The sequence below is a fragment of the Engraulis encrasicolus genome, chromosome 10 (assembly GCF_034702125.1).
Source record: "Engraulis encrasicolus isolate BLACKSEA-1 chromosome 10, IST_EnEncr_1.0, whole genome shotgun sequence".
Lineage (NCBI taxonomy): Eukaryota > Metazoa > Chordata > Actinopteri > Clupeiformes > Engraulidae > Engraulis > Engraulis encrasicolus.
The window spans coordinates 21,601,272-21,620,600 of record NC_085866.1 but is presented as its reverse complement, the minus strand read 5'-3'; the positions used below and the strand labels follow the sequence as shown (position 1 = coordinate 21,620,600).

General features: G+C 41.1%; 1 protein-coding gene across 1 annotated transcript in view; it reads right to left on the bottom strand.

The window, feature by feature from the left end:
• Positions 1–19,329, bottom strand: part of slco4a1 (solute carrier organic anion transporter family, member 4A1) — a 68,869-nt gene that overhangs the window by 31,164 nt on the left and 18,376 nt on the right. Inside the window, exons 8-9 of the mRNA XM_063208394.1 lie at positions 18,375–18,666; positions 17,135–17,294 (exon numbers count right to left, since the gene is read on the bottom strand). Coding sequence (XP_063064464.1) covers positions 17,135–17,294; positions 18,375–18,666 — 452 coding nt within the window. The remainder of the gene's footprint in view (positions 1–17,134; positions 17,295–18,374; positions 18,667–19,329) is intronic.

Sequence of the window (19,329 nt, the reverse complement as noted above, 5' to 3'; positions counted from 1 at the left end):
TATTCCACATTACTATTAATAGATATGCCTATGCATTTAGGCAAAATTTAGAGGGTGTTGCATGCGTAGCCTATGCATATGTATGCCTATGTTATTCAAAGGTGTAGTAGCACATGTCAGGGTGGTGCAACCACAGGTCATCATGCAGCTATTTTGTAAATCACATTAGCCTATTACTTTTTGTTGCATTCTCCAAGAGGCATTATATTGCAATCAATATTTAATTAATATGTAGGTCTATTAATGGTTGTAACACCTAATGTCAGAAAATGACATTTTGGCCATGCATTGCCCAGTCTGTAGGCCGTTATCTTGTTTATGCCAATCATGGTTATGGATCTTTGCATTGGATAGAGAAAACACAATTTCAATGACCTGTGCATATGACACATAAAGCAAACGTCACTTCATTGACTTGTATTGCAATCCACAGGATATGTCGCAAAGGCCATCAAAAGGTGAAGCAGTCGGTCAGACATCGATCCATTTTCCAAAACTCAAAATTATCACTGTTTGATTGGTCAAGGTTCATCTATCGGTATGTATATCGCATTGCACCATAATAATAACATTTATATAACTGCTATATAAGCTTAGTGTCCTTTGGCATCTGGACACTATGGATACTTTTTCAGTTTTTGAATCTTGTGTGTGTGTGTGTGTGTGTGTGTGTGTGTGTGTGTGTGTGTGTGTGTGTGTGTGTGTGTGTGTGTGAGTGAGTGAGTGAGTGAGTGAGTGAGTGAGTGAGTGAGTGAGTGAGAGAGAGAGAGAGAGAGAGAGAGAGAGAGAGAGAGAGAGAGAGAGAGAGAGAGAGAGGGAGGGAGAGAGAGGAAGAGATGAAAGAATGAGTGAGAGTCTCTGTAACTGTCTTAGAAGGTGAAGGCCTGGGTCTGGAGAGGTACAATGTATTCATAGTCACATAGTTACACATATCACAAATGAAAGAAAGGAGAGAAAAAAAGAACAGAGAATGACATTTTATTTACGTGTATTTCCTTTTTGTGTTTTTTTATTACCTAGCCGTTATATGCGCTGGATAACTGAATATGTAAATGTTCAGTGAGACGACCAGTGCAGTGAAATGGTGGTATCGGTATCAGCGAATACCGACAACTAGGGCACCGATACCATTTACAGGTGCTTGTGCCTTGAAATTAGTTATTTCATAGAGGTATTTAAAAAGTATAAGAAGTTTTGCTGGATTCACTTTGTATTAGTCTTTTTCCTGTTTCACAAAGGTAGGCAGCAGCCTGACAAAGCCATGCAATGATTTTACATCCAAGTAGTATGCACTGCAGCCCTTCATATACATTTCAAATAGGGTGGTATCGGTATCGGTATGGTATCGGTATCGGCCGATACTGCACAGCCAGGTATCGGGTATGGTAGTGGGACTGACATGGTTTGGTGATGCATGACTGCTGTCAACACTGGAAATCTGAATTACACCTAAAAGAAACATGCATCTCAACATGCACTGTGACCACTGAAGCAGATCATGATACTCCCCATAGGATTGTATTCAAATCCCATAACAATCTATTTAAGACAGGTGCAGACTCAAAATTTAGCAAAATCTGCAAAAATGTGAGGGGTGTGCTCACTTACGTGATATACTGTACAATGTCTATACCGTGACATGTCAACATTTGCAGTTGACACAGCAGGTGAGGTGGTGTGGTGTGCTACTATCAACCAAAGCTGTTGAATACATGTGACAGTATTATCTCATACAGTACCGGGCAGTGCTGGGAAAGTTATGGCGTTAGTAACTGCGTTACTTCACCATAAAAGTAACTAGTCATCAGGAAAAACATTTTTTGTGTTCTTTTTTTTTTTGTTTTGCTTAAAATGTCAAAGAAACAGTTAAATGGGGTTTTCATCCTTTTTCTGTGATGTTATTTTGGCTGTGATGTTATTTTTGCAAATATCTAGGCCTACATGACCTAGGCCTATTATCAATGATGAATGTTAATCCAGTTCTTAACAACGTATTTAGGGATGTGCTCATTTCTCTTCCATGAGATGGATTTTTTTGCAATAAGAGCCCTTAACTCCGACCCCACAGTGGATAGGGGAGACGTGTTTTCAACCACATACCTGGCGATTAATTTGTTGAGCACACTCGTGTCCTGTAGACGGGGAGGAACGGTAGCCTACCATGCCCCCCCCCCCCCCCCCCCACACACACACACACACACACACACACACAATGCCATATGACTTTTTGTTAATCTTCAAGGTGTCCTGAATAAGAATTTGAGTGTTAACAGTAATATAACTCACTCCCATTATACTTTTTCACATCATATTGTATATGACCCCAGAATGCTCAATGCATTCTAGTAGTACACTGCCAAGACCTCTAGAGCCATGATGCAGTTGGTTATCATAGCTTATGATATGCAGTTGAGGACGATATTATTAGCCCCCCTCCTGAAATTAGACATTTCTCTTGATTAATCATTGAGAATGACCATTATTAATATATGTATGTTATTCTGGAAACTAATACACCATGGAGAAATTATCCAATAAGTTGAATTTGGACTTTTCCATTTTTAGAATGAGTTTAAACAAAAAAGGTTAAAAATTTCAAGGACAAAATTATTAGCCCCCTTATCGTTAATAGTCAATACAGTGCCATTTATGGACCAAAACTGACACCAGGCACTTTGATTAGTTGTTAACTATGTTGGCACATGTCCCACCAGGGATTTTGGCCCATTTTTTCCATTGCAAATAGTTAAGCTGGTCCAAATTGCATGGATGTTGAGGATGGACATTCATTTTCAGCACTCCTCAAAGACTATCTAAAGGATTGAGGTCTGAACCACTCCATGACCATGGTTTTTGTAACCTTGAAGAACATTTGAACTATTTTGGATGTAAGTTTTGGGTTATTATCTCATTGATAGATCCAGTGAAGATCTTAGCTTCCTCTATGAGTATACATATTTGTGCATGGTCACCTTCCACATTCTATCATAATCTTCTGTTTTTATAGAGCCATACACCCAAACAAGGTTTCCTGTGGCCGAGGCTGCAACAGAATGATGATTTCACCACCATGTTTAATTGTGGAAAACATGTTATAAAAGTTTACAGCATATCCCTTTCTCCACCTGACAGAAGCAGAATTCATGCATCAAAGCAGGTGCAATTGAATCTCAGATGAAAGCAGAGACTTTAAAAACTATTTTTTTACTTTCAAATGTTCACAGGCAAAGCTCAATAACACTCTGATATATCATATCACACACACACACACACACACACACACACATATATATATATATATATATATATATATATATATATATATATATATATATATATATATATATATATGCACTGCCTTTAGTAAAGGGGTTCCTCTGTGATGATGGCCCCAAATCCCAATATGATGACAAGCCCTAACAGTTGTCTTTCTTGAAATAGTAACTCCAGGTGAGGCCAGGTCAATAACAATCATTTAGGCAGGTGTCCAATTCTTCTTTGGTCTAATGAGAATAAGCAGTTTACACAGAGTGGTTTAGTCTATTATTCAGTGAGTCTGGGTCTGGATTTGGATTGCTGGGTCTTCCAAAAATATTGCGACCCAAAGCATACATTTAAAATAGTTCCAAGGTTCTTCAAGGACACTAAAACCATGATACTGGAATGACCCACTCAATCCCAATCAGTCCTCAATCCCACTGAAAGTCTTTGGCAAATGGTCTATGCTCAGCATCCATGCACTTTGAACCAGCTAGAACAATTTGCAGTGAAGAAAAGGGCCAAAATCCCTGGTGGGGCATGTGCCAACCTAGGTATCAACTTATTAGAGCCTGTTGTCAGTTTTGGTTCATAAATGGTACAATATTGACTATTAATGATCAGGGGGCTAATAATTTTGCCCTTTTTGGCTTAAACCCATAGTAATAATAGAAAAATCCAAATTCAACTCATTGGACATTATCTTCATCAGTATTTTTACAGTTGTACTTTGTGTTTACAGCATAACAGAAACGGTTAATAATAGTCTTTCTCACTGATAAATCAAGAGAAATGTATAATTTCAAGAGGGGGGCTAATGATATCGTCCTCAACTGTACCATATGAAAGCTTGGAGTCTGCAGTATAAATACATTATACTGTATTTGTGTACCTATTTGCATGGCAACATTTGCTAGGCAAAACATCTCCCTTAGCAACCAGCATCAGTCATACCGTTCCTCTGCGATTACATTGTGTTATGATGTCTGGATCTAGACCACTTTCACAAAGTTCCACAAGACTTTTTTGAACCTTCAAGATGTCCTTAATAACAATGACTGGTAACAGTAATATAACTCAGTCCTACTATGCTCTTGTACATCGTACTGTACATGACCCCAGAATGCTCTATAGGCCTACGTTTTACTTCAATGTTGTAGTAAACTGCCAAGGCCTCTAGATAGGAGCCATTCTGTAGCTGCTAATCATAGTTACGAAAGCTTGGAGGGTGTAGTTTATGAATATTGTCATATATTTTGGTGTACCTATGACACTTGGTTTAGTGGTACGATGTCTGAGAGCTCTGTGTTTTTTCAAAAAATCCAAACCCTAATGTGATGTTTGTAAGCACTAACTACTGGAAATATTGACAATGTTGCGATCTGTGCTGTCTGTGTCACTGTCACAGTCCGTGCAAGTTGGTGCACAAGACCACAAGACCCCAATAGAAGGAAACCAGTTGAATCATAAATAAAGTTTATTGAACATTTGGGGAAAGGTATACTCCAAGGCGGAAAGTTCATTTACTGCTACTGTCACTGTCTGTGCTAGACCAATCACTTTCAATTTCACTCTCACTGCTACCATCACAGTGGACTTTACAGTGATACAGGTGGTGATGATGATGCTCTGAATGGTTCCTCTGTAGAAGGTGGTCATGATGGCTGGTGGGATATCAATGTTATGAACACATTTCTACTCACAGACGAGACTTTCTACGCATAGAGGTAAAAAATAACACTACAGAGGATACAGCAATTTGCGACAGCACTGGGAAATGGCAGATGGAGCTTCCCAACTTCCGTCGGTAGTGTAGGTACCTTCGGACAATGCAAGTCAATGGAGAACAAGCCCACCCCTGTCAAAAAAATGACTAAAACTGTGTGAATATGAAGTAGCATTAATCAAAGACCAGATTTGAAATGTCAGGCTAAATATCTACTTAAATCATATGAGTCGATAAAATACATTTTAAAATCAAATAATATATTTTATGAACATAGTTAGCAACACACTTCAACTATTGCCCTTGTATAGTGTGTTGATGGACATTTTCACATGATTAAGCCATTTTTGACAGAGGTGAGCCTCGTTCTCCGTTTATTTCCATTTCTCTGATCTACCTACAGATAATGGCCGCTACAGATTGCCGTAAAAAGGGGGGCGGGGTCACCTCTAGTGTTATTTTCTACCTCTATGGCTGTGTCTCAAATGCTGCACTTGTGCACTTCGGGCACTATTGTATGTTTCAGTGCCTAGGGCGCTCACACTGACAATTTCAGTTGAGCCAGTGCACTGAAAGTGCCAGGATGATCCCCTAACAATGGCGGAAAAATGCAGTGCTTGAATGATAGGCTGGATCTCAAATGGTGCACTTGTGCACTTCGGGCACTATGTTTCAGTGTGTAACTGCTGAAATATGAACACTAAAGTGCACAAGTGCACCATTTGAGATTCAGCCACTGCATGCACTAAATGGCGGCCATGTTGACAATGACAGGGAGGAAATGTGGCATTCAGTTCAGTACAAGAGTATGGTCAACAGTCTCCTAATTCTGTAAGTAATGTTGATGGGACACCAACCTTTTCATGCCAACCAAAGTATTGTATGTGTGATTGCTGTCCTCTGGGGTGAAGGAAATGGAAATACAAGCACCAGACGCTGTGCATTGTAAACAGTAGCCAACTCATATTTTGGCGAGCTAATGCCATGCTCAGCCGTCACTTCCAGCGAGGGCACAGTGCATAGTGCTCAAATTTTTCCACAACACTATGCACTAAAGACCTCAGTGCACTGTGTCAAAAGTGCGTCATTTGAGACACAGCATATGTTTCTACGGCTCAAAACAAATGGATGGTGATAGATGAGAAGACAGCTTCATGATCTGCTGACATCTGCTTGAACTGACAAGGAACATGTGCTTAAACTACTTCCTGTTTGCATGTCTATCTTCCTGCTGTAATACCATATTTGACCACATTACCAAACAGGGGGCGCTAAAATGCCAAAAACTGAAAACTGCCTGGGAGGCAGAACAATTACCAAGAGGCTGCCACTCTATAATTATAAGATGAGTCCCTGGGGACCACAGGTTCTTCTTTCGTCCTGTTCTTTTTATTTTGTATTTCGCATACTGAATGACAACTGCCATTGTTTATGTTTAAGCTTTTCACAGGGGTTGCGTTTGAGACAAGTGGACATGATTACTGATGAAATATCCCGCAGTCAGCAATCCCTCACCACAATGGCCAAAAAAATGCGTGAAGTGTGCATTTGGGCAATGGAGAAACGAAGGCAAAAGGGCCAAGATATATAGATGAGAGATCATAGATGAGAGTCACTTCAGACACAAGCGCAAGGTAAGAAAAACTATGATCTAAAATCGTAGCATTTTCTGAGCATAGCTAATAGAAAAGTAATGTAGGTATCATTTCACTATTGATTGGTTTTAGTGTTCATTTAGTAAGGGATAAGGGTGTGACCGATCCTCTGGGGGCATTTTAACTGGGGATGATCACGATAAACTTCTCCATGTGCTCAGCAACCTCACACATAGGCCTACTTCAAAATAATTTCACAAAAAGCATGCATGTTTAATTTAGTGCAAGGACTACTCAATTATTTGAACTGTAATGGAGTGTCGTAATTTTCAAAGAGTAAAATTGTACTTAAGATGCACCAAAAGTTTCAACTATCTGATGTGAACAGATGTTTTGTCACGTCATCCCCAGTTAAAATGTCCCTGCCCCAACTGCACCATGTCTTTACACGATAGTGTGTAACGCAGCCACTGCACCTGGCTGGAGTTACCTCCTGCTCCTCCTGTGCAGTGGCGACCAACGAAGTCACTCCTCCTAGATGTCTTCAGCTGAGGGCAGAGCTGCAAGACATGGACCTGTAGACTTCATAGGGTTTTTTGAAGTGGGCACTCCACCTCACCAGTGTTTCGTCACTCAGCCCATAACACCTCAGTGGAGCTTGACAGCAGAACCAGCGTCCTGGAATTGCTCCGTCTGCCGTTCAGGGACCTGCCGCACAACTCTGCCACCCCTCTTTACTGCCAGCCTGTCCCAGCCACTGGATACTCCTCCTAAGCCACAGCCCCCTGGATGCCTGTTCTGCCTGCTTGGAGATGTCGTTGACCAGGTTCTTGCACGTTTTTCCTCCAACTAGCATCCCTTGTCCTGGCCCAGGAATCCCCTCCAATGGTAAGGCTCTCCCCCCCTCTGCTGGCTGGCTGTCTGCACGGAGTGGCTGGAACTTTCTCAGCTTGCGTTCATGTGCCTCCTCGATCCTCTCCTCCCAGGATACCGTTAGCTCGATCAGGGCCACTTGTCTTGTTGCACAAGACCAGAGCACAATATCTGGTCGGAGGCTGGTGACTGTGATTCTGTCTGGACACTTGAGTTGCCTACCAAGGTCAACTGTCATCTCTCAGTCTTCTGTTGTGCCAAGGATGCCTTCACACCTGTCCTCCGTGTCAAGTTATTCATTTTATCAACAGCGTAACAGGTAAGTATAACAGAGTTGCCTTCACACCTGACCTCCGTGTCAAGTTATTCATTTTATTGATAGGTTAACAGGTAAGTATAACAGAGTGATCATTCTTGACGTCTCACAAGCACTTGACCTAGAACTCAACTTAGTGCACAGCGGGCGTGTTGGCGTGTACACAGTGCACAGCGGCGTGTTGACGTCTCCAGTCGCATCACATATAGCCCTCCAGCAATGTCACCATACACCTCGGATGGCAGGGCAGTGACATCGACACCTGTGTCTACCTTAAAGCGCACTTTTTTGTCTCGGACTTGTAGCTGCACTGTCCAAGGATCTTTTCCAGCATCCACAGCCCAGAGGAAAAAATTCTCCTCTTCCTCTGCTGTAACAGCATTCAGAGAGTCAAGTAGTCCAGTGCCAGAGAAACTCAGAGAAACTCTGCCATATTTGACTTTAGGGACCGTGTTCTTGTCTTTGAAGGCCTCATTTATTTTTCCTCTATTCATTTGAGTTAGCAGGAAAAAATTAGTCCTTCAAAGAAAAGAACACGGTCTCTAAAGTCAAATATGGCAGAGTTGATGTTTTGAGGTTGCTTTGCTGCCTCTGGCACTGGACTGCTTGACTCTCTGAATGCTGTTACAGCAGAGGAAGAGGACAATTTTTTCCTCTGGGCTGTGGATGCTGGAAAAGATCCTTGGACTGGACTACTTGACCGTGTGCATGGAATTATGAAGTCTGTAGACTATCAACAAATTTTGCAGCATAATGTAGGAGTCCACCCCTGAATCCTATAGAAAACCTATGGAGAGATCTCAAAATGGCAGTGTGGAGAACGCACCCTTCAAATCACCTCAAGGATGGTCAAAAATTCCAGCAGAGCTTTGTAGGAAACTCGTTGATGGTTATCAGAAGTGGTTGTTCGCAATCATTTTGTCTAAAGGTTGTGCTACCAAGTATTAGGCTGAGTGTGTCAATACTTCTGTCCGGCCCATTTTTGGAGTTTTGTGTAAAATGGTCATTCATTTGACTTGTTTTCATTCTCTTTTGCTTTTTCATTGCAAGACAAACAAATGAAGATAATAATAAAGCATTTTTGATTGCAATCATTTTCTGGAAGAAATTGAGTATTATCTGACAGAATTGAAGGGGTGACAATACTTTCGGCCAGCACTGTACCTGGTTTTCCTCTGCCGTTGCATTTAGGTTGCTTGCAAGCCAAAAGCGGTCGAATCTCCTAATCCCCTGTTCCCATTCTTGTGGCTTGGTGAAATCAAATAGCTCCGGAGGCAGTGTGGTGAATGTTGCACTAGGTGTCGGTCCAGCCATTTCTGTCTGCTCGTCCCTCATTTCGCACCACAGTCCTTACACTTTATCCTGGTGTCACCTGAACCTCCCCTCTTTCAGGCTTGCCTGGCAAGATCACAGAATGTTCCAGGCACAAAAGGGATCCTCTGTCAGCTTCCACCTTTGCAGGTTTGTTGGTTTTGGCAGCACATCATACCTGGTGCTCAGCAGGAACTTAAGCCGATGCCTCTGCATGCTCCAGATGTCCTAACTGAGGGATCTTCCCCGGACACCATCCCACCGGGTCCATTTGCCTTGCTTGCCTGCTCTCCTCCTCTGCAGCTCAGATCCCTTCCTGCACCATCCCGCGATGGTCTTTCACCTTTGCCTCCTTCCAGCTCGCATGGGTGATGACCAAGATCCAACCTCCCCTGGGTCACAGTCCCCATGATATCTGCACGGACTGACGGGACTGACAGCCATCTCTGGGGGAAGCTGTTAATCATCCGCTCGATATGTTGGAAGCTGTTAATCCACTCGCATGCCTTGTACCTCTCCAGTAGGCCACTCCTCTCAAGAGTTTGCACTTTGCAGCCATTCCTCTGCTTGGCTGAACATCTCCTTTATGCTCACCTTGTCACTCAGATCCGCTCTGTGCCACAATCTCCAGGCTTCTCCGTTTTGGGCACGGCCATGTTTCAGGACTAAAGTCATTGACTTTGATGGTTTGAACTCCATCCTAGCTGCTGATGTGAGCTCGACCAAGTCCTCCAAGATCCACAAGTCGTGCATGAAGGCCCCGACTGGGACCTGTTGGCTCCCACTGGAGAGTGCGGCTCCCCGCTTTGGCTTCCGGGACTGACCGCAATTGTCAAGTCGTCCAAGAAGGCCCCGACTGGGACTTGTTGGCTCCCACTGGAGAGTGTGGCTCCCCGCTTTGGCTTCCCCACTGACTTTACCAGGAGGTTCATCGCTGCAGCAAAAAGTATCACTGAGATGGTGCACCCGGTTGCGATTCCAAGCTCCAGTCTTCGCCATTTGGTCAGGAAGTCACCTGAGGAGAAGCGCATCTTGAATTGTCTAAAGTAGCTCTGGAGGAGTAGTTGGACTTTGTCAGGGACATGGTAGGCTTTCAGTGTGTACTTGACCAACTTATGGGGCACTGTATAATCCTCTTTTTATTAGATCCAGCCACAGGACTGCTAGATCTCCATTGTTCCTCTTAGCATCTTCAATGATCTTGGACATGATGCTGTTGTGCTCAATACAACCCGGTACTCCTGGGACTCCACATTTATGTACTGATGTGTCAATGTATATTGTTGCTAATCAGAAATTGTGTTACCCTCTTTCCAACCACTACGAAGAACACTTTGCCCTCCACGATCAACAGAGATATTGTGCGAAAACCTTTCAGGCTGGTGGAGTCCTCCTGTTTGGGATTGAATCATACCTCGGCTAATAGAAAACTGTCCGACAGATGGTTCCTTCTTCACACCACCTCAAGAAGCCTCCACAGTGGCCTTCTCAGCCGCTCAAAGTTTTTATATACCCTGTACATAATCCTGTTTGGCCCCGGTGCCGATGCTCCCCTGGCCTTCCCAATGAAGTTGTTAACCTCCTGCCACCTGAGGTCTCTGACATCAAAGGAATTGGCTGATTCTGAGGGACAGCTAAGCTTTCCTTACAGATTTAACTTCTCTTTACACATCAGATCGCTTTGCACCTTACGGAGGTGCTCTTCAACCTCCTCTTTCAAATCCGTAAGCACTCCTGACCTTTTAACTCCAGGAGTTGTGCTAGGTCCTTGAAGGGGTCCGTTGTAAACTTCACCCTCTCCTTCTCGCGCCTCCTCCTCCGCTGGAACTCTGCTCTGGGCGAGGTCTTAATGCACTCCCTCAGGACGCCTCACATCTCTGTAAGTGCAGATCTTTCCTTCTCAAGAGCTTGCAGGAAAGCCTTCTCAAGTCTTCTCAGGTTGCCTCTGAGTTTTGTAATTTCCCTTATGCCCCAAAGCATCCTGCTCCCATGGTCTACATGACAGTGGACATTGCAAGCAACTTCCCTCCACTGCTGCCAGCTAAAAACGACTCTAGCACTTGGTCTGCTTGCCTGTCAAAGGATTCCCAGTGTGTGCTGATGTACATTGTGTAGAAATGCACATTATTGATTAATGAACTAATTGTTAGTTGATTTACCTTATCGATTGACTGATGATTATTTGTTAAGCTCTGTTCTCCCCCCCAAAATCTCAATGTTTCACAAAAAAAACTATTAAATCTAAATATTTGAATTAAAAATTGAGATAAAATGTTACATTTAACTTAATTCTGTTTAATAATAATTCATAATAAATTCTTTAATCTAAAGGTGATTAGAATATTCCCACTACTTACCTCCCTCTTCACACGCACTCTTCACATGCCCATTTGACCTGGGTCTCTTGTCAGTGAAATCGGTGATTAATTGTGATTAATATTATGTAATCGAATAACAAATTAATTAGTCTTTCTTTTTTGTTTCCGTATTTCCGTGCACTTCACCAGGGTGTGATTTGTTCCGGTCCACAGGGCCTGTGTTTACATCACCTCTTGTTCCCCAAGATTTGTTGGGCCGGTTAAGGCACCTTGCTGTTTGTGAATTGCCCTGCTACTAGCCCTGTGGGCTTCCCCATTACTCTTGGGCACTGTATTGTTTACTTATATTTTCTTTTCTTTCAATATTTTTTATTATGTAGTATTTGGTTTATGTCTGCTTGTGTTGGGTGTTTGAGTGTATTTGTGTGTTTGAGGAACTATTTTAATGAAATAAATGAAGCTAAGTTTTTAATACCCTGAAAGTAAATAAAGATTTGTACGATTAGAAATAGAACCATGTCTCTGTCTTAATTGCAGGAACCTGTTTGCCATTGTGTGGGTACATTGTAAACCATTGTAAACTGTGGTAAACTGTGGCCACTTTCCCGCGGGGGTCCATACCTCAGGGCGTAGTCAAAAGTAATTCCTGGTTTCTGCCACCTTACTACAGACTCACTGTCGTGGGGCAGAGGGCCCAGTGGCTCAGTCTCTCTGCAATGGCAGAGGACAAGACAGCAGTATTGGACCACCTTGTGTCCTCGGAGGGTGAGAAAGCGCCACCTAGAGGCGTGTATAATGGGGTCAGAAAAACTGAAGCCATCACTTTTCAAGCAAAGCTAAAAAACAAACTTAAAACCGTTTCAGCATTTACATTTCAGTGTTGTATTTACATTCCATATCCCACCAATTACATTCAACTTTTGTGTGTGTGTGTGCGTGTGTGCGTGTGTTTGTGCGTGTGTGTGTGTGTGCGTGTGTTCATACAGTATGGGAGAGTCAGAGCTGCATGTGGATGGGCAAGAAGGAAGTGGGTGTTTGGGATGTTGGGGGTTAAACATGCTGATAGGCAGGGGTCAAGGCCAATCTTGCGGCTAATGAACAGGCGCACACAGCAGCAGCTTGTGCCAATTATATGCCGCCATGTCAAGATGGGCAGTTACATTGTCAGTGATGAATGGCGCTGCCATTGCCTCGCTTGGGGTTTTTAATCACTTCACAGTCAACCACAGTCAGACATATGTTGACCCCCAGACTGGAAGCCACACCCAGCACAGAGAGGGCGTGAAGGTCAATCAAAGAGCAAGTGTGGCGTTGAGGGGAAACAGGTCAGAGCAGCTGCTCTCTGACCATTTGAATGTTATCGAATGTCAGGAGTGGTTGGCAAAAAAACACCCCGAGGGCCCTCTAGGAAGAATTCTCCATAACATTGCAAAGATGTCAAAACATGTCCTGTAAAGATGCATTGCTATGCATTACATTTCTACTGAAACTGAAAGCAAAGCAAATGTTTCACCAGTTATGATGAGGCAATAGTTAGATGGTAGTAAGTAGAGTTTCAGTTTTAATGTTCAAGTGGGTGAAAGGGACACTGTGTGAGATTCTTAGTTGTTTATTTACAGAATTCATGCTGCCCATTCCCAAATGTTAACTTTTTCATGAATACTTACCACCAGCATCAAATTCCAAGTATTCATTATGACTGGAAAAATTGCACTTTTCATACATAATCCGCCATTTTGAATTTCCAAAAATAGCCATTTTTAGCTGCAAAATGACTGTACTTGGACCATACTAGAAAATATTTGTTTATAAACACACTTTAAAGTGTCATGTAAAGATCAAATTTGGCAATAGGCAGCCCAGTTTCAATAAGCAGCATAGTTGCAGTACCTTTTTTGACCATTTCCTGCACAGTGTCCCTTTAACATTTTACAGTGATACTGTCCCATTTTTGGAAATAAGCTTATTTTACACCTCACCTTGAGTTAAATAGTAGGGTTTTACCGTTCTCCTGTACTTTCAACCGTTCTCTGGATAAGGCAGTGCAAAATTTACCAAAATTTGCTAAATTTATTTAGCTGGCGGCTAACTGGTCTCCTAGGACTCAATGTTAACTGCTAGCTTGGAGGTAAAATTTGCATTGCCGTACCCAGAGAACGGTTAAAAGTACAGGAGAACGGTAAAACTCAATCATTTAACTCAAGGAGAGGTGTAACATAAGCTCATTTCCAAAAATGGTATCCCTTTGACATACTGCTCCAGGCCTTTTTATTAGAATAGCATGAAAAAGTTGATTTATTTCCATAATTCCATCAATAATGTTAAACTGTCATGGATTGTAGATTCATGGCCCAGTTTTTTAACTATTCCAATCATTTTTTTTTCTTTTTATATACGTTGGCCTTCCAGCCCATGAATTGGGGAATTCGCATCATTAGAATATTTTAACAAAATCACATTTTTCTTCATCAAAATTCACCCGTAGATTTCCATGCCACGTTTTGGTGTTAACTCACTAGTTTAATTCTAACTCATCAGAAATAAAACCCCATTCATTTTCAATGGGGTTTCATTTCTGGTGATTTAGAATGAAACTGGTGAGTTAGCGCCAAAACGTGGCATGGATATCTACGGGTATATTGAAATAATATATATATAAATATATAAAAATAACGAATTGAATGATTGGAATAGTAAAAAAAAAAAAAAAAACTGGGCCATGAATCTATAATCCATGACAGTTTAATATTATTGATGGGATTATGGAAATAAATCAACGTTTTCACGCTATTCTAATAAAGTGGCATGGAGCTGTAGACCTACTACAATTATTTTCCCAAAAGAGGTATTGCTGTTTTGATGTTAAATGATGATAATGTTTTTTCACCTGCCCCAAGTTGTATTGGAAATAAAGTTATTTTCCTATTTGAATGTTGTTTTTCATTGTGACACACATAGGTGTTTGGGACCCTTCTATTTGTTGGCAGAGCATAACTAGTTGTGCATAATTTAACTGTTAGTTAAGCTTTGCCAACTCTAATATAAGGGTCCCCAACAGCAATAGTTGGTGATCTTTTATCTATTACGTATCCATTATTTAACTGTTAGTTAAGCTCTGCCAACTCTAATATAAGGGTCCCAAACAGCATTAGTTGATTATCTTTTAACTGTTAGTTATCCATTATTGAACTGTTAGTTAAGCTTTGCCAACTCTAATATAAGGGTCCAAAACAGCATTAGTTGGTGATCTTTTATCTATTACTTGTTCATTAATTAACCATTAGTTATCCTCAGCCAACTCTAATATAAGGGTCCCAAACAGCAATAGTTGGTGATCTTTTAACTGTTTGTTATCGATAATTTAACTGTTAGTTAAGCTTTGCCAACTCTAATATAAGGGTCCCAAACAGCAGTAGTTGGTGATCTTTTATCTATTACTTATCCATTATTTAACTGTTAGTTAAGCTCTGCCAACTCTAATATAAGGGTCCCAAACAGCATTAGTTGATTATCTTTTAACTGTTTGTTATCGATTATTTAACTGTTAGTTAAGCTCTGCCAACTCTAATATAAGGGTCCCAAACAGCATTAGTTGATTATCTTTTAACTGTTTGTTATCGATTATTTAACTGTTAGTTAAGCTTTGCCAACTCTAATATAAGGGTCCCAAACAGCAGTAGTTATCCATCTTTTATCTATTACTTATCCATTATTTAACTGTTAGTTATGCCATGCCAAGCACTGATATTTGTTCATTATTTAACTATTAGTTATCTATTATTTTATATGAATTTCTTGATAGTATGTCATTTCTACGTAATTAGTAAATAGTTAAGTTAATCATTACTAATGTTAAACATTGAACAATGAAATACAAATGACACTAACGTAAGTATTAGCCAACTAAAAAGTAATAGTACATTTACTGTTAATTATTGTCATTCTGTAAGTATTAGTTAATAGCAGCTTAACTATTAATTGGCCTTATTTAACTATTAGTTAACTAATAATTTGCTATTAGAATGAGACACAAGATATTGCACTTAACTATTAATTGGCCTTATTTAACTATTAGTTAAGTAATAATCTGCTATTAGAATGTGACAGAAGATAATGGTAAGTTAATAGTTAAATAATTACTTACTAATGTGTAACATTGTCTTTCATTACAATTACTATATACTTAATTTAGTGTTAAGAAACCACTATATACACATATTTAAGTGTTAGATAATAGCTAGTTTAGTGTTAACTGTGGCCAGCACTGATATTTGTTCATTATTTAACTATTAGTTATCTATTATTTTATATGAATTTCTTGATAGTATGCCATTCCTATATTATTAGTTGATAGTTAAGGTTACCATTACTAATGTTAAACATTGAACAAATAAATATTAATGACACTAACGTAAGTATTAGCCAACTAAAAAGTAATAGTACATTTACTGTTAATTATTGTCATTCTGTAAGTATTAGTTAATAGCAGCTTAACTATTAATTGGCCTTATTTAACTATTAGTTAACTAATAATTTGCTATTAGAATGAGACACAAGATATTGCGCTTAACTATTAATTGGCCTTATTTAACTATTAGTTAAGTAATAATCTGCTATTAGAATGCGACACAAGATAATGGTAATTTAATAGTTAAATAACTACTTACTAATGTTTAACATATGCATTAATAACAATTAATATGTGTCTAATGTGCTATTAAGTAATGATTATTAACCCTTACTAAAGTATTAGTTTATAGCTACTTTGCAGTTAATTATGGCCCCTTATTTGGAAGTGTTACCGGCAACTGCACAGCTCAGGACAAGATAGCCCTGCACAGAGTAGTGCATGCTGCAGAAAAAACTGGCGCCATCCTTCCAGGGCTGCAAGATATATATGCAAGAAGGGCAACGACACGAGCACAAAGGATTATGAAAGACACATTCCATCCTAGTCACTCCATATTCGAAAGGCTGCCCTCAGGGAAACGACTACGTTCCATAAGATGTAGAACAGAGAGACTGCGTAAGAGTTTTTTCCCTCAAGCCATCCACTTTTTGAATTAAGACAATAACTATTTTTAATTATTTTTTTTATTTTTTACCATCCAACACAGCACAGAGCAGTTGCAATCCCCATTTCACTGTCAATTGTGCTTGCACAAGGAAGCACGTTACAAATAAAAATCTTGAATCTTGAATCTTGAATCTTGAATCTTGAAGTGAGGTGAAAGTGAAAGCCCACCTGGGAAACGCCAACTCCCATTGTCATTGTGACATAGCACTCCACAGCAGACCAGTGTTTACTGCACACTGCACACAACGAAATTGCATTTTATGCCTCACCTGTGCAAGGTGTGGACCAGGTGGAGGGGTGGAGGGATGGATGGAGTGAGAAAATAAGGGGGGGGGGGGTTGTGAAGGGGGGAGTGAGAGAGAGAGAGAGAAAGAGAGAGAGAGAGAGAGATCGTGTGGGGGAATGAGTGAGAGGAGAGGGGTAAATGATGGAGGCTAAGACAAAACACTGAGAGATAAGAGAATGTATAAACTATTCCACTGTATTGAGAGACTGTATGGACGGTTCCATTTGCAATGCCATGTATAACTAGCATTCACCTGGTTTCTTATCTCTGAATAAGTACAGACAGAGACACATAGAGACAGACAGACAGACAGACAGACAGACAGAGAGGCCGACAGACACATAAACACGTCCAAACAGACTGTAACTGCGTACCTGTTTGCCGTCGTGGCTGTGAGTGCGGTTGATGCCGCTGCAGCCGGCGTGGCAGGGGGAGTAGTACATGACTCCATCAGCTCCACATACAGGGTTGTACAGCTCCTTCACACAGTGGCAGCCCGCATTGCACGCCACCGTCAGGTTACCCTCCACAGAACTGCAACACAACAAACACACATACAGGGGGGCATACATTAGGACACTCCACAGAAGCAAAACACAACACAACACAACACACAAACAGGAAAGTAAAATTACAACCCTTCACAGAACTATGACACACTGAAAACGCATGCAGGAACACAGGGCACACAAAACGTATAAAAAGCTCAGATGCAAATAAGTCCCTTTTCATAAATCTTTAGAAATAATTGTTAAAATAATAGCACTCTCAAACAAAAATAGATTTTAATTTGAATTTGTCTCATCATGTACAGACTTTAAAGGCAAACCAACAAAAAGCTTTCACTGCAGTGCAAATATAGAAATGCAACTCATCAGAAATGCATTTAGAAGGTTTTGCGTGTGTTCATATTTGATATTGCATGTGTTCATATTTCACACACCTACAACACAGAAAAAAACACATACGCACACACCCCCCATACACAAGCACGCCATGCCATGAAAACAAGTAGGTGAGCATGACAGAAATGCTTGTGGATGAACAGCTTGTCACATCTGTAGAAGGTGCTGAGCAACAATCAACCCCCCTCGAAAAAGAACGAGAGTCCAGATGCAGCTCTCAATCGATTCTGCAACATCACAGCAATTCCAGTATGAGAGACAGATGCACTCGCTCAGTTCTCAGTAGCACTTCTTTATGACATGTCAGAGTTGGGAGGTTTATCAACATATTGTACATCATGCTGTGCCAGCTTCCATCTCTTACACAGAGCCATTAATACTGCCAATGTTACAAATAAAGTTGCTGTTTTGTATGCTGTGTAGATGGCAGAGGTGTCAAAAGTAAAAGTAAGTTCGTAGCGCAAGTACAACACTAGCATATGATATTACATAGCTGGATGCATGTGTGCATGCGTGTGTGAGTTATGTCAATTTTGCAATTTTGAAATGGTTTATTTCTCACATTGAAAACTTGTTTATACAACTCCGGAGTGTGCAGGACTTCTCTCCTCCTGCAAGTGTTTCACTGGTTGCCAGCACCTCTTTGCCTGGTGTGGGTTTTGCACCTCCACTCATCACGGTTGGCACAGCATATCATGGCATAGAGTACCTGTTGTAGTATGTGCCCTCGCTCTCGTACTGCTGCAGATAGAGGTCCTGTGCCGGCGACTGTGTCTGCGTCTGCGTCGGAGGGTGCAGTAGCTCTCCGCCCCTGTAGGGGGCCGTCACCCCGGCCATGGGCATGTTGGGGCAGGAGATGAGGAAGATGAAGATGGCCGCGAGGCTGACCAGCGCGCACGTCATGCAGAAGCGGATGATGTCGCGGCAGCGCAGGTTCAGCTTCTTGACAATGTAGCCGCCCAGGAAGGTGCCTCCGCCCCCTGCTGGCACCACCATGTAACCTGCACACGACAGGGGTCAGGACAACAGGGAAATGACAACAGTAAGTCTCATTATAACATTACAACAGGGTCAGCACAACAGGCAACTGACAAAGGTCAGTCACACTACTTTGGGCATTATTTAATATACTGTACATCTATGCTTACTGCTTACGACAGCCAGAACTCTCCTTGACAAAGTTGGGGACAAAGTTAGGTACAGTAAAATGTGTTTTGGTACTGAAAAACAATAAAAACCTAACAAAAAGCAACCACAAGTTGGATCCAACCAGCACAGAATCACCTGATCTTAAGATAAATCTACTGGTTACTCAGATAAGTAAACTGCATAGGAGGGAAACTGTGTCTTTTTACTTTTCCTTTTGACACCTTTGATTGTCAGTCTCACTACTTAGGGCATAATTTCATGAACTGTACATCTCCTGTATGCTCACTGCAGCCAAAGCTCTCCTGGACAAAGTTGGCCACTTTAATATGCAAGTCAATCACTTCTTCTCACTACAGAACATTTGGCACACAGGTCTTGCATGATTTTTAATCTATTCTCAGGATTCAAGCTAAGTTGATTTCATACAAACATACAGTGCATATTGCATTAACATAATCATATTCTGAATTCAGTAGAAACTCTGCACACATCTGCTGGTCTAGAATCTTGATTGG